The sequence below is a fragment of the Giraffa tippelskirchi genome, chromosome 4 (assembly GCF_054371585.1).
Source record: "Giraffa tippelskirchi isolate mGirTip1 chromosome 4, T2T-mGirTip1v1.2.pri, whole genome shotgun sequence".
In the NCBI taxonomy this organism is placed as follows: domain Eukaryota; kingdom Metazoa; phylum Chordata; class Mammalia; order Artiodactyla; family Giraffidae; genus Giraffa; species Giraffa tippelskirchi.
Window position 1 is genome coordinate 97,011,310 of NC_137278.1, and position 15,466 is coordinate 97,026,775.

The window sequence follows — 15,466 nt, forward strand, 5'->3', positions numbered from 1 at the left end:
AGGCCTGGAGTGTTGCAGTCCATGGGGTTGCAAAGAGTCGGACATGACTGAGCGACTGAACTGAACTGACCTGATGAATGATTTGGGTTTCCTTGGTGCTCAGAGGTAAAGAACCTGCCTACCAAAACAGGAGAAGTAGGTTAGATCCCTGAGTCGGGAAGATCCCTTGGAAGAGGAAATGGCAACCCACTCTAGTATTCTTGCCTGGGAAATCCCACAGACAGAGGAGCCTGGCAGGGCTACAATCCATGGGGCTGCAAGAGTTGGACATGTCTTAGTGAATAAACAGCAACAATATGGTTGATTCAGGTCACTGTATAGCAGAAACCAAAACAACATTGTAAAGCAATTATACCCCAATTTAAAAATAAATTTTAAAAAAGATGTTCATGGGCTCATGTCAGTATGAAATCTGGTTATAATGAGTTGGGAGTTGGTGCTTAGGACAGAGAGTGATCCAATGAACTGAATCTATGAGAATAACATGTTGGAAACAAAAAAAGAGCACTGAATTGAAAAGAAACTTTTTTAAGAAAATCAAAACTAGTTTCTTTAGGAAACTTTCAAGTTTTAAAATTAACCAGTTTCTCTTTTGTTTATCACCACAGGTGCTGTAGGATACGAGTCACCACCTACCATGCTATCTTTTGCCCTGTTTGGGGGCCTTTTTGTCCTCATTGGTAAGTCCTTGATTGATATTTAGCATTGTTTGCAAGGTGTCCACAAAAACATCTAGCCCCATCCAGCCCAGTCATAAATCAGAAATGGCAGTGATTATATGTCATGGGGTTGAGGGTGGGCTCTCCTGACAGGCCCAGCCATGAATCAGCTGCTCATTTCTATAATTATGAGTGTTTCCTTGCCAAGCAAGTGGAGGTGTTATCAGTGGGAAATTATGGAACAGTGTTTTGTGAGGCAAGACATGTGAAGAGAAAACTGTCAATTCCAGACAGTAAATAAAAGTTATATGAGTAAATAGAAAAAATTCTTGTCTGGGAGGAGTTTAGAAGAAAGAGTTCACATTCAGTCAGTACAATGCGACCAAAAAGGCATTTGGGGAGATACATGACAGTGGAAGTGCTTCCCAGGTGGCACTTGTGGTAAAGAACCTGCCTGCCAATGCAGGAGACGAGAGAGATGCAGCTTCAATCCCTGGGTCAGAAAGATCCTCTGGAGGAGGACATGGCAATCCACTCCAATCCCATGGGCAGAGGACCCTGGCAGGCTACAGTCCATAGGGTCACAAAGAGGCGGACATGACTTAAATGACCTAGCATGCACGCATGGAGTTTTTGTTTTTCATTTTTTAGAATGTCTTTTTCTCTATTTGATGTAATTTATTTTATTATAGAAATATTGATAAGATCAAAATAGACTTCAAGAGTAGAGCGGGGAGGTCAGTTAAGAGGCTGAACATTAAACCAGACCAGCCACAATGCTGGTTTGGGCTATGGTGTTAGCAGATGTGATGAGAAGTGGTCAGATTCTGGATGTATGTTTTCTGTCTGCATCCTCACTCTCAAACCCCATGCTTCAATTTTTTTTAATTAATTAATTTATTTTAATTGCAGGCCAATTACTTTACAACCCATGCTTCAATTTTACACGTGATCTGTGTCGTGGGAGTCTGTCCACTCAATCACTCATGTATTCAATCACATATGTATTTCACACACACCCTGTAGGCACGAACACTATAAAACACCAAGGGCCAAGAGGGGAGTCAATGCAATGCTCCTGCTCTCTGCCTCACATGGGAATCCACACAGCTTAAAGAAATGTAAGGGCTTTGCTGGTTTATGCTGCTTCTATAATCTAGATAGGCTTTCTCAGCATCCCGAGTTTACATGATAATTTCACTCTCTGCCCTTTTGGTTCATTTTTTAATTCCTTTTGTGCCTGTTTGTAGATGGGAGAGAGATGATTATGCCTGCAGTTTTTATTTGTTTTGATGAGTTTTGCTTTTTAAAAATCACATACTTGTGAAGAGTTAATCTGTAGAGTTGCTTTGCTTTCCTTTGAAGATAAGTATTACCTAACCTATCTGCCTACCAATGCAGGAGACGTGGGTTTGATCCCTGGGTTGGAAAGATCCCCTGGAAAAGGAAATGACAATCTGCTCCAGTATTCTTGCCGGGGAAATCCAATTGACAGAGGAGCCTGGTGGGCTACAGTCCATGCGATTACAAAAGAGCCAGGCATGATTTAGCGACTAAACATTTGCAAGGAAGAGTTTCATTGACTTTGTGCCTAATTCTAAGAAAGTCTCTAGAATTTATACTGTCTAGTTAATCAGAAGTAGATCTATGGGAAAAGGGTAAAAACCACCCCTCTAGTTAAAAACACCATTCACAACACTAAGCAGAACATAGGTTTTTACAGCAAATGTTTTAACAAATATAATTTCTTACAACAAAAATTTGTGGTCTTAAGGCACAATTCAGCCATCCTAAGAACTACTAGAAGAAACTTTTCAACTTATAGACAGGCTTCTTATCTCCTTCAGTAAATAGAAACTCACTTCATAATAACAAAATAAAAAATAAGAATAGATTTAACTTAAATTTTATGGTAAGTTAAATTTTGTTTCCAATTTTCTTAATTAGACTTGGTTAGAAACTCAACTTCACAGAAAAATGGTATCAAATTACTATTTTAAGTGAATGATACCCTTCTTTCTTTAAGCAAATGATACTCTTCTTCTTATCTTCCTAAACAAAGGCCATTATGAATTCAGAGGTTTACATTTCCAGAAGCACTTGTGTCAGAGGTGTCTTAAAATTTTTCTCCCAGTTTTTACTTAAAACTCTATTGGCAGTTTTCATTCTCATGAAGATTGCAGCAAATGTTTTTGAGACCTATAAGAACTGATTGTCATAATACTTTGGACAACGTTTAGAATTAAGGGTAGTCAATTTTTTTAAGGTTGGACTAGAGTGCGAAGGGGGAATCTTCTGTTCTGTTCTGTCTAGTGAGCCATTCTGGGGTCTTGAAGAGGGGTTTGGGAGGATTAAGCCTATGGCTTTGCCATTGGTTTAGTAATACTCATAAGAGAAACTCGAGCAGTATTTCCTCGAAGGTTTCATGTGAATTATCATTCTGCCCTACAGGCACTTCTAGGGGCTCACACTCCTTCACTCACACGATGAGTCCTCGCCTGCACTTCCGCCTGTACCATGGCTGCTACGGCGACATCATGACCATGGAGACCCCTGGTGTCCCCTGCGATAACACCAGGCTGATCGCCTGCGGTGAGTGTAAAGCCATGTAAGCATCTAGTTAGCCTCCTTTCATCATTTTCAGATTCTTTCTTAGGAAGTAGCTTAATTTTGAGAAATTCATTTTTATAGCTGTATTATCAAAATTAAAAACTAGAGGAAAACAGAATCCCGACCCATCTAACAAACTTCTGTTTTCCCTTCATCCTTTCCAAACCTGATCCAGATGGGTTTATTTCTACATATTAAAATGATTGCTTAAGTAAAATGTCAAATTCTGGCTTTGTTTTTTCATTTGTTGTTGTGTTTACTTCATGTTACAACATGAGCGTTTTAGGCAAGGCTCTCTGTATGTCCTCTCTTGGTCTTCTGTTCCAAAGACTTCTTCACGTTGTTTCAGTATTATTAGCATGTCAGAGTTTGAAGCAACTGCAAGGTCTATCTAATCTTACCTTCCCAATTTACAGATCAGACAACTGAGGCTTAGCAAGGAAGAGGGACTTCCCAAGGTTCCAGGGCTAGGTAGTAGCAGAACCAGACTCAAACTTAGGTTGGCTGACTTCATGTCCAAGACATCCCCTCTTGCACCAAATGTGGCAGAAAACAGAAGAACAATAAAGAAAGTGAAAGTGGTATCCATCTGGGGCTATGGACCTTTCTGGGTTTATGCAATCAGAAATCAAAAATGTCCTAAAATGGTTGTCCCAAGCCTGAGGGGCTGCAGTCAGGAGCTGTGGCTAACTTATTAAACTGAAAAATGAAAAAGAGTTCTCTTATGAAGTGGAGAAAACCGTTTATTTTCTATTGGCGCAGGCATCCGTGGTTCTGAGATGTTTGCTGAGATGGATTTGAAGGCCTTACAGTCTTACCAAATTCTGATCAAAGAAATTGGACTACGGCACTGCGTGGACCCCGCTCTCATTGCAGCCATCATCTCTAGAGAAAGTCATGGTGGAACCATCCTGCTGGATGGCTGGGACCACACAGGACTCAAATTTGGCCTGATGCAGGTACTGAACCAGAAGCTTTCCATCAGCCCCACTCCATCCTTCCTGATAGATTATTTGCATTTATCCTAGGCTTTAAAACACTGGTACTTGCATGGTTTCTGCTGGTAATTCTGTAACACGTCAAGATATACCAGTTATTTGATATCTTTTTTAAAATGTATCTTACGGGTTTTATAACTACATTGCAATGAATACTATGCAATGTACTTAAATTGAGAAAATCTTGTAAAAAAGGGCACTATTACCAGTATCCACTTGAGGTTCATGAAATAGTAAATTTCATTCGTGTAGATCAAAACATTATAATGAAGTCCTACTTGAACCAGATTGTTCATTAGGCAATTTGGAGGAAGGGGACCCAAATTTTCAGAATATTTGCTTCCAGGCTTATATTATTGTATTTAACATTCATATTTAATAATTTTTTGGCTGTATCACATAGCTTGTAGGATCCTTGTTCCCTGACCCGGGATTGTACCTGGGCCCCAGAAGCGAAGTCACCAAATCCCAACCACTGGACCACCAGGGAATTCCACCAGGCTTTATTTTGAATGGTCTGAGAAACCCAGACTTCCAGTCTCCCCACTTAGAAAAAAAGATATTTTTGACTGCAAATATCTAGACTTTGGGTGCTCATTATTTGTTTTAAAACAGCTTTTTCCTTTATTTATTTATTAATATTTGAGTGCTTAACTAAAACTATGCCACACCCAGTTCTCCCAAATCTTACTTTGTTTTTCAGACTCTCTATCCTGTGAAAGAAAGGACATTTAGAATTGATTCTGTGGAAACAAAGAAAAGGGGCAAGGCCGTGCCCATGACCTTGAACATAAGGAGTAGAAATCAGGACAGCAGAAACCTGTGTTGCTCCATTCAGATGCTGACATTCTTATCTGAATTTTCTAGCTTGATAAAAAAATTCATCGTCCTGTTGGTACCTGGGATGGCAAAGAACACCTTTTGCAGGCTGTTGGGATTCTCACAGACAGAATTAAGGCAATCCAGAAAAAATTCCCCAGCTGGAGTGTGGCTCAACATCTCAAAGGTAGGCTGGATGTGTAGTGTTTTGCTTAGAGGAGTGGTGAGTGAGAGCCCTGAAGGCTGGGTGTGCCCTGGGTATTCCTGGGCTTGTGCCCTTCGGGGCAGCACTGGACTGGGAGGAGCCTGAACGCTCTCTGAAGCACTGAGCTCCCTGGAGTGGTCTTCTTTTCTGCTTCCATTCCCCTTCTGCCAGACCTTGGGGTTCCTTTTACATCTTTCCTTGGTTCTCCTTTTTTTAAAAACATTTATTTATTTATGGCTGCGCTGGGTCTTCGTTGCTGCATGCAGGATTTTCTCTAGTTGTGGCAACTGGAGGCTACTCTCTAGTTGCGGTGCACAGGCTTCTCACCGTGGAGGCGTGGTGGCATGGGCTCTAGGCATGCGGGCGTCAGACGTTGCAGCACATGGGCTCAGTAGTTGCGGCCTGGGAGTTCCAGAGCACAGGCTCAGTAGTTGTGGTTCACAGGCTTAGTTGCCCCCATGGCATGTGGGATCTTCCAGGACCAGGGATCAAACCTGTGTCCCCTGGCTTGGCAGGGGATTTTTAACTACTGGACCACCAGGGAAGTCTTCTCATTTGTCCTTGAGCCACTGAGCGATGCCCTGAGAGTTAGTGTGATCGTTTAAAAGAATATGTTTGCCTTTGATGGGTTTTTTCCCCCATTGCAAGAAACTGTTGCCCACTTTCTGAATTGTTGGAATGAATGTTCACCCCGTGAGCATCCTCAGTGACAGCAGGGCTTTAAGTACCATGATGTGTCCAGGGAAAGATGCCTTCTAGACTGATCACAGACCACCTCAGGTTCAGCGTCTCCCAGACTGAATTAACTCACTTTGCCTGCTTGCTCAGTAGTACCTGACTCTTTTCAACCGCACGGACTGTGGCCCACCAGGCTCCTCTGTTCATGCCCTTTCCCAGGCAAGAATACTGGAGAGGGTTGCCATTTCCTTCTCCATGGAATCTTCCCAACCCAGGGATCCCACATCTCTTGCGTCTCCTGCATTGGCAGGTGGGTTCTTTACCAGCTGAGCCATGGAGAAGCGAATTAACTCACTAGCCTCCCATTATACATTTGCTTTTTCTTCTGTATTTTCTGTCTCTGTGGAAGGTACCATAATACACCCAGTCATCCTGGCCAGAACAACCAGATTGTTTTCTGAGGTTCCCTGGTTCCTTCTCCTTTTACATCCAACCACACCTCCTACGGACCCATCATATGCAAGTATCTCTCTCCTGCCACTCTTTACAGCCTTATTTTTGAATAAACAGTTTCTATATTCTATTTCAAGGTCCTAGGAGGCAGGGGTCAGGACCAGGGGTCTTTTTCTCTAGACATCCAAGCAGAGCACGGTTATGTTAAACACATGAGTAACTATTGATTAACCTTCTAGGGTATATAACACACACACACATGCATACTGCACACATACCCCTACAAAGAAATGAGTATGTCTCGGGCATCATTGTGCAGCATGCAAGTCAGTGTGGCACCCATCCTGGTGCACAGTAGTTGCTTAAAAACATTTATTGAATGAATCAGTGAGTGAATAAGTGAGTTATTGAATGACTGAGACAATTGTACAAGTATTCTCAGAGTGAAGATTGGTAAAGAAATGAGAAGCAAATCTGACTTTTGCAGCAAGAAAACAAAAGCCTTTAGAAAAAGAGAGACAGAAGGAAAGCAATCTGGAATTTTCTCAGTGACTCTTGAGGAAGTAGATCCTTTCAGGAGGGGAGGAAGGGGGACTGTGCTTTTGGAGATTTGCTCATAGCTTACTTCTGCTGAAAGTTAATTTTTCAATCTGAACCTCTGGTTTCATTTCAGGTGGTCTCTCAGCCTTCAAGTCAGGAACTGAAGCCATTGCCACCTCTGCAGACATACAGGCTGACTATGTCAATGATATTTTAGCCCGAGCTAAATTCTATAAGAAACATGGCTTCTAGACAAAGCTCCATGGGTGGGCCAGTTTGGCAGGTGCTCATATGGCCCCTCTTTGAGGATTTGATAAGGTTGTGTTGTACCCAATGCTGGCAAAGGAATGGTTGCACTCAAGACAAAAAATTCATTTCCTACTCTTCTTCATGTAAATAAGCATAAAAAAGAAAATCGATCCAGTTCACATTATGGTTCCTGTGAGATATATATAGATATATGCATAATTACTATGCAGTAAAAGTGAATATCATAGTAAGTGACGTATTCTTACCATATTCTTAGGAATAAATCTACCTATTCCAGCAGGGCCTCATTTTAGCCCACTATTTTTCTTTTCTTGACTACACCACACAGCATGTGGGATCTTAGTTCCCTGACCAGGGATCGAACCTGTGCCCCCTGCAGTAGAAGCACAGAGTCTTAACCACTGGACCACCAGGAAGTCCTAGCTCATGATTTCAATGATACTCCCTGTCTTACCAGAATTACTAATAAGAAGAGAGCCTGACCTGAGCCTTGGACCTCCTCCCAGCATCTGCTCAAGCCCCTAGAGCTTTGCTTGTGGGGGATGCCTGACTCATAAGCCAACCTGGGACACGGTGGAGAAACTGTTGAATTACCAGGGTGGAATTCAAGCTCCCTGGGCACCTGAGAGCCAACCTCGGCGAAGCTAATCCTCCTCAAGGGACATACACTGCATCCCTCAGGCCCACTCCTGCCTCCAATGTCTTCTTTCTCTTATTTGCTGAAGATCCAGGGACTGGCTTCTCTTCTTCCCTTTTTTGTCAGTAGTTGCTGCCACCTGCTCTTTCAAGGGGTCCATTCTACACAAAATGTGGCTGAAGATAAGCATATTGGGCCTGAATTTGTTATGGTTCTTTAGGTGCAAGTAAAAGCCAATCCTCGAAATTTTAAGCAATAAAAGGAAATTACTGAAAGGCTATTAAAAGGCTCACAGAGCCAATGAGAAGATCAAGGACAGAAGAGAAACCAGGCAACTCGACTCTGGGTAGCAGGAACCAGTTGACCATGCTTTGTAGCACCCTCCTGCATGAATAAACTAGTGCACTCACTGCATAAATGAACTCCAACGCCTTTTTCTCCCATCCTTTCACCATTCTGCTTCACTTTCATCGTCCCAGGAGAGAGACTCTGATGGACTATCTTGGATCATACACATACCTATAGGCTGGCTGCTTTGCTTTTTGGTCTTGCCCAGGCCACCTACCATGGAGAAGAGACATTCCTCCTGAAGGAAACCTGAGGTGGAGTGTGGCTTTTACTTCCATACTCAGGAGAAAACACCAATAACGTGTTGGATTGTAAAGTTCTCCAAGTCCCTGCCGATGTGGTCCCTGCTGGGCCTTTAGCTTCCTTCAGAGATGTTTGATGAATGTTTCTATGCATCACTTCTTTTTCTGAGGAGGAATCAAAATCATACCCACCTGACTTTCCTGGTCTAGTGGATAAGAATCTGCCTGTCAATATAGGGGACAAGGGTTCTATCCCTGGTCTGGGAAGATCCCACCTGCTCTGAGACTACTGAGTCTGTGTGCTGCAACTGCTGAGCCCTTGTGCCTCACAGCCTGTGCTCCACAGAAAGAGAAGTCACCGCAGTGAGAAGCCCTTGCACTGCAACAAAAAGTAGCCCCCACTCACTGAGACTAGAGAAAGCCCTCGAGCAGCAACCAAGGCTCAGCAAAGCCAAAAAAAAAAAAAAAAAAATCATACTCACTTACATCTGAGCCCCCCTGGAGAAAGCCAGGTAAACCCTTCTCTGCTCAATGATCTTTCAACCCTGCCTGAAGATTTGACCCAGGCAGAACTGGGACCCCTGTGTTTCACTGGGGCAGAGCCAATAATGTGACAGCCCTGCAGTATACAGGCCAGCATCTTCTATGATCAGATGAGGACCCTGCTGTATCAGCTGTTAAATATTTTGGTTATTATCTCTTTGTATAGGCAATCCAGGACATTCTTTAGACATTCACTTTGCTCAAGAATGATTTCTTCTGTGGGGGAAACCTCAAACATGTACTCCATTTAATTGCAAACTCCTTCAATGTCACCACTAAAACAATAAAGTACACCCAGGTGAGATCATTTAAAAATAATTTAAAAACAAGAAGCAGTATGATGACTTATGACTGAGATACCAGATGTTGTAGAGGAGAGTCCATATTTAAGGTGTCTTAGTTTGGTTACCATAGAAGTAGACCCTGACCCTGACCCTCAGGTACAGGTGGTTTATTTGAGCAGTGCAGGGAATGCTGGTAAGAAGTGGTTTGGGGATACAGGGAAGGGAAGAAAACTCATAAAACGTATATCATCAAGCTGGCTACCACAGTGGGCACTGGAGTTTGGTCCTCCAAGCAAACATCAAGGAATTGTACAAAACACACACTGCAGAATTACACTCTAGGGACAAGGAACTGAAGTATTTATGCATCAGCTTCTAAGAGCCATTGACTGAGGTATCTGCCTGTTGAGGGGAGAGCAGGTTAATTCTTTGCTCTTCTGGTCTGCCATACAGGTAGGCGGTATACTTAACTGCACTTCAAAGGGAAGGAGGCCATAAACGCCGACATGCAGATCCTGGCAGTTGTAAATCAACTGAGAATCCTGAAATGTCTAGGGACATAGGAAGGCCCTAGCTTGCGTGTGGGGCACTCTCCAGAAAACCTCTCTCTCCTCCCTCTAGCCTGTGCTAAGTTGTTTCAGTCGTGTTCAACTCTTTGTTATCCTATGGACTCTAACCCGCCAGGCTCCTCCGTCTATGGATTCTCCAGGCAAGAATACTGGAGTGGGTTCCCATGCCCTCCTTCAGGGGATCTTCCCGACCCAGGGATTGAACCCATGTCTCTTATTTCTCCTCTGTGTTCGATCACTGGTCAGGGAACTAAGATCCTGACCATCCCCCCGACCCCGAAACAAACCTCGCAAATGCCTGGAACAGAGGCTGACTTTAGTCAAAGGAACACAAAGGAAGGCCTGGCCAACGAAGGAGACAAAACACAAAGAACAAAACACCGATTGAAGTGTGAAAGGAATTATGCCATGTGGACATTCCTGCTGCTTGGGTTCACGCAATACGTTCCTCAGAAAAGCTATGCTGTTTACTTTTTAAGAAGATGAAAGGTTAAAACGTGGCTGAAGCTTTAAAAATGTGAAGGGCAGAAAGGGATGGGGAGACATGGTTTCTGATTGTGCCTTTGAGGTTAAAGAGCCTGAACGCTTTACAACAGGGGTCCCCAACTTCCAGAATCTAATGCCTGGTGATCTGAAGTGGAGCTGATGTAATAATAGAAATAAAGTGAAAAATAAATGTAATTCACTTGAATCATCCTGAAACCACATCCCCACCCCTAGTCTGTGGGAACATTGTCTTCCAGGAAATCGGTCCTTGGTGCCAAAAAGGTTAGGGACCACTGTTTTACACGCATCTGCAGGCTCTGGCATCCTGAGAAGGGCTGCACACCGGTAGCCACCGGAATCTGGGTGAGAATTGCTTCTCATTTCTGTTCCACTTGTTTATCTTTTTTGCTGGTTGCCTGGGGATGAATTCCTATTTGATTGACAAGCTCAAATTTAACAGCAGCAAAGAGTAGCAACACCACTCCAGTGCTTGGCTTTGTCAAATCCATTTTGAGTGTAATTATCACTGAGGGAAAAACAGCTTTTCTCATTTTTTAAAGAATGAAATAAGTTGCTGGAGGCTATTCACTGTAATTTGAAACCAGCAAAACCATATGGAGCCATGACTGTGAGCATCCCATCTTATCTGTTTGAACATCCCAAGTCAATGTTGCGAAAATCAACAGGTTTGGCTTCCCCAATTCTCTGTGTGGCTCTGTTCCTAACCATGTCTTTTCCTATCCTACCTGATTCTCCTTCCCACTATATCCTTCGCTCAGTCTCTCATACTCATGATCCTTCCCTGTGCAGGATCTACACTCCTCCACCTGTTCCCCAGGTTGTCTGCCCCCTCTGAACTCTTAGATCTACACAAACCTCTTCATTTCCCAAGGGTCTTCCATGGGCTTGGCGTCCCCTCCTGCTGCCTTATTCCGCAGCCTTCCGTCACTACTTCCTGCCTTGTTCCCATACTGAATTCTAAAATTAAGACAAAGATATGTTACAAAGTGAACTCTCGGTCAAGATATTTCTATGATGTGCTACTTCCGACTTAAGGAACTGGAGCCGGAGAATCTGGATTAGCCTTTTCACAGGTAAAGAACAAAAATTCCTTATCACTTACAGCTTTGAGGAGGTTTTTTGGAGTCCTCTCTAAAGAAAAAGAGTTCCCTGCTCAGGTATGCTTTGAGCTTTGTGTCCATGGATCTAGAATAAAAATGATCAGATAAAAATTTTGTTCCAATATGTGTTCCTATCCTTTATTAAACTTATAGAAAGCATATTAATTAGGTTAAATAGGATTATGCACACACATTTTTAGTTTCATTTTCTTGCAAAAATGTAATTAACGGATCTTAGGATTGTCCTGGGTTCTGGAATGTTTTGACAAGAGTATCTTAGGGGAAGAAGATACATCTTAAGTGCAATACAGTTCTGAAGGTATTGTTGTGGGGTTTATGAGTGAACAAAACAGTTTTCCTCACAATTGCTCAACATCGTGGTGCTTGTGAAGACTTTCCTATATGTGCAGTGCATGGGTTGTTTTAGTTTCTATCATCTATCTTTCTAGCATCTCTCTATCCTCTTATTTACAGAGCAGTGCTGAGAGATAGTGTCTGTTACCATGTTGTCTCATATCCTCAGCATTCTTTGAAGACAGGTGAAGAGCATGAGGCTCTATGGATGGTTCTGGGCCTTGGGGTCTTCTCAGGGGGATCTGGGGAGAGTGTCCACACTATGGAGATTTGTGGAGGCCTTAACTATCATCACCAGGAAAGACCTCTGAAAGGTCCTGAGGTCTAGTACCCCCAGAGAGAACAGAGTAGGAGGGGTAAGTTGTGAGAGTCATGGGTATCTTCAGAGTATGGAAGATGCAATCTGAGAGGAGAGAAGCCTTCTGCTCAAAGAGCAAAGTGGTGAATGTCTACCTGAGAGTGTGTGCTTCAACAGCAGCTTTGTATGCAAAGCGTACATTAGTACCCTTATTAGTAAAGGTGTTACTCATTGAATACTGATCAGTGATGGCAAATTAATCTTATTCTCTAATGAATGTACTGTGCATGTGAAAGTCGCTCAGTCGTGTTCGACTCTTTTCAACCCAGACTGCAGCCTGCCAGGCTCCCCTGTCCATGGGATTCTCCAGGCAAGAATACTGGAGTGGGTTGCCATTTCCTCCTCCAGGGAATCTTCCCTACTCAGGGGTTGAATCCATGTCTCCTGCATTAGCAGGCATATTCTTTATCACTGAGCCACCAGGGAAGCCCCCATAATTGACACATAATACTATGTAAGTTCAAGGTTCACAATGATGTGATTTACACATTTTATGAAATGATGATCACAATGAATTTAGTTCATGTTCATCATCTTATGATGACACATTAAAAAGAAAAAAATTTTTTAACTTGTGATGAGAACTGTTAGGATCTACTCTCTTACAAACTTTCAAATACATCATACAGCAGTATTAACAAGTTATCACATGGTACATTACCTCCCAGGATTTATTTGCTTATAACTGGAAGTTTGGACCTTTGCCTGTGGTAACCACAAATCTGATCTCTTTTCCTACGAGCTGTTTCTTTCTTTTTTTTAAGAGTCCCTATATTAGTGATATCATACACCATTAGTCTTTCTCTATCTGACTTATTTCATTTAGCATAATGCTGTCAAGGTCCATTCCTGTTGTTGCAAATGACAGAATTTCCTTCTTTTTATGGCTGAATAATATGGGGCTTCCCAGGTGGTGCAGTGGTAAAGAAGTGGCCTGTCAATGCAGGAGACATAAGAGACAATGGTTCAATCCTTGAGTCAAGGAGATCTCCTGGAGGAGAGCATGACAACCCACTCCAGCATTCTCGCCTGGAGAATCCCATGGACAGAGGAACCTGGAGGGCTATAGTCCAAAGGATTACAAAGAGTCAGACACAACTGCAGTGATTTAGCATGCAATGCTCATTATACAACCACATTTTGTTTATCCATTCAGCCATTGATGGACACTTAGGTTATTTCCATGTCTTGGCTATTGTAAATAATGCTGCTATGAACATGGGGGTACAGAAGAGACCCCCAGAGACAAAGGGGGAGTCTAGTTGGGGAACAAGATTGTGTATCTGAGTGTGCTCTGGTGGGGGCTGGAGGATGGTCCAAAGACTGTAGTCCAGGGGCACAAAGGGCTCTGGTGGGAAAGAGGTGGGGCTAATGACAGAGAAGACCTTGGTGGCCAAGATAAGGAAGCCAGAGGGGATGAGGCGGAGTGAAGAGGACAAGTGACCGTTAGGAGGACACAGTGGCTAGGGCATTCTGGAGCAAAGTGGTGAGGCCAGCCGTGGAAGCAGGAAATGCCAGTGAGAAGGGAGGGGTAAAACAAGCTAGTGATGAGGTGGGAAGGGTGGTGCGGCAGGACCCACCGGTGAGGAGGGAGACAGTGAGGGGAGCCTGGACAGGTGCAGTGAGGGAAAGTGGGCCCGCGGAAGGCGCTCCAGCAGAGGCTGGGAGACCTTGTAGGGTCCACTGAGAAGGTGGAGGCTGCTGTCAGGGAGGATCAGAAAGAGCGCTGTGGACACTGAAGTGGGAACAGTGGAAGCAGCATCTTCTCCAAGCTCCTCAAACAGCAGAATGCCAGCTCTGGGAGATTCCACATATGTACGTGCATGAAGACACCTCACAGCCGGAAAATGACACACAGTTGTTGACAGTGGCCCTTATCAGGGACATCCTTGGGAATGTGGAGGGCAGGGCACAAGCCTCAGACAGGGAGAAACAGGGGCAGGGTGTCCTGGTAGGAATAGTGGCACCTGATGGTGACTCCCATCCTGTTTCCTGCACCCTGTTTCTCACCCCCATGGCTTGATCTCATATTCTCTTTCCTACAGATTCCCCTCACATGTCAGGCCAAGCCACCCTGAGGGCCTGGAATTGCACCAACCATGCTGGGAAAAGGAATACAGAAAGCAGAGAAGTGATGGACCCCCCTGCACAGAAGAGAAAGTAAGACTTGGACCACTTGAGTTTCTTTCTGGTAAGTTTTCCAAGCAGGGGAACCAGCAGACTGGGTTACCTGTGGTGAAGCTAGGAGCACAGAGATACTCTAAAGAGGCGGAGGCTGAGTAGAATGATCCTAAGGAGAGAGCCTAGCAGCTTAGACCCTGAGAGCAACAAGAATTAGCATCAGGGGACTTCCCGGGTAGTCCAGTGGAATCCACCTTGCAATACAGGAGACTTGGGTTCAACCTCTGGTCAGGGAACTAAGATCCCACATGCCGTGGGGCAACTAAGCCCATGCTGCAACTCTTGAACCCGTGCAATGCAATGAAAGAACCTGCATGACACAACAGACTGCCACAGCTAAGACCTGACGCAGCCAAAAAAAAAAAAGAATTAGCATCGAGAGTGATGCTAACAGATGCTTGCCAGACCAAAAGACACACCTGGAGCTTGGTAAGTTCCCTTTATTGCATCTCAGAAAAAGTTCTTTGGAAAGGACTTTACAGGATTTGGGCTTTTATTAGAGGATTTTGATGAGTGTTCAAAGAAGCAGGAGTTACTCAGGACTGGATGCTGTCAGGAAAAAGAGATGGCTCTATGACTGGTGTCTTCATTAATCTCACCTAGAAGGTGAGAGGGCAGAAGTGAGGCTGAAGCTATGTGACAAGCAGCAGCAGCCCCCATGTTACCCAGAAGAGGGGAATGTTCAGTCATTTTTCTGGCTTGAACAATGTTGGTGTTTTCATCTATGCTCAGACATGATTACACAGTAAGCTTGTTTTTGTCTTGATCTGTCAGTCACAGATGGAGAAGGAAATGTCAACCTACTACAGTATCCTTGCCTGGAGAAGCCCACGGACAGAGGAGCCTGGTGGGCTACAGTCCATGGGGTCGCAAGAGTCAAACACAACTTAGCAACTAAACCACCATCAGTCACAGAGCGGCTTTATCTGATGTTGGTGATCTGTGAAATCACTCCAGTTTCTAGACACACCAAGGTGTGATGGTTCCAAACCAGCTCCTGACTGTCAGAGTTGTTTTTCTCTAATGATCCTCCTTGGCCAAAGACAAAGTCAGACCACAGGCATGAATCCACGACAGCCAGATTTTTCACTTGTCAAGAGTTCGCTGATTC

At 43.8% G+C, this 15,466-nt stretch overlaps 1 protein-coding gene and 1 non-coding gene across 2 annotated transcripts; one reads left to right on the forward strand and one right to left on the reverse strand.

Annotated features, from left to right (window-relative positions):
* Window positions 1-637: 637 nt before the first annotated feature.
* Window positions 638-7,214, forward strand: LYG2 (lysozyme g2). The gene is made up of 5 exons (XM_081587378.1): window positions 638-680; window positions 3,111-3,251; window positions 4,032-4,228; window positions 5,135-5,273; window positions 7,096-7,214. The coding sequence occupies exons 1-5, from the start codon at window positions 638-640 to the stop codon at window positions 7,212-7,214; spliced, it is 639 nt and encodes a 212-aa protein (XP_081443504.1).
* Window positions 7,215-7,575: 361 nt separating this feature from the next.
* On the reverse strand, window positions 7,576-7,648 carry TRNAR-UCU (transfer RNA arginine (anticodon UCU)). The gene has a single exon. It is a non-coding gene; the product is annotated as a tRNA-Arg (tRNA).
* Window positions 7,649-15,466: the final 7,818 nt, after the last annotated feature.

Coding starts and splice junctions, on each gene's coding strand:
- LYG2 (XM_081587378.1), top strand. CDS start 638: ATGCTATCTTTTGCCCTGTTTGGGGGCCTTTTTGTCCTCATTG. Junction 3,252..4,031: donor CACCAGGCTGATCGCCTGCG/GTGAGTGTAAAG, acceptor CTATTGGCGCAG/GCATCCGTGGTTCTGAGATG. Junction 5,274..7,095: donor TGTGGCTCAACATCTCAAAG/GTAGGCTGGATG, acceptor GTTTCATTTCAG/GTGGTCTCTCAGCCTTCAAG.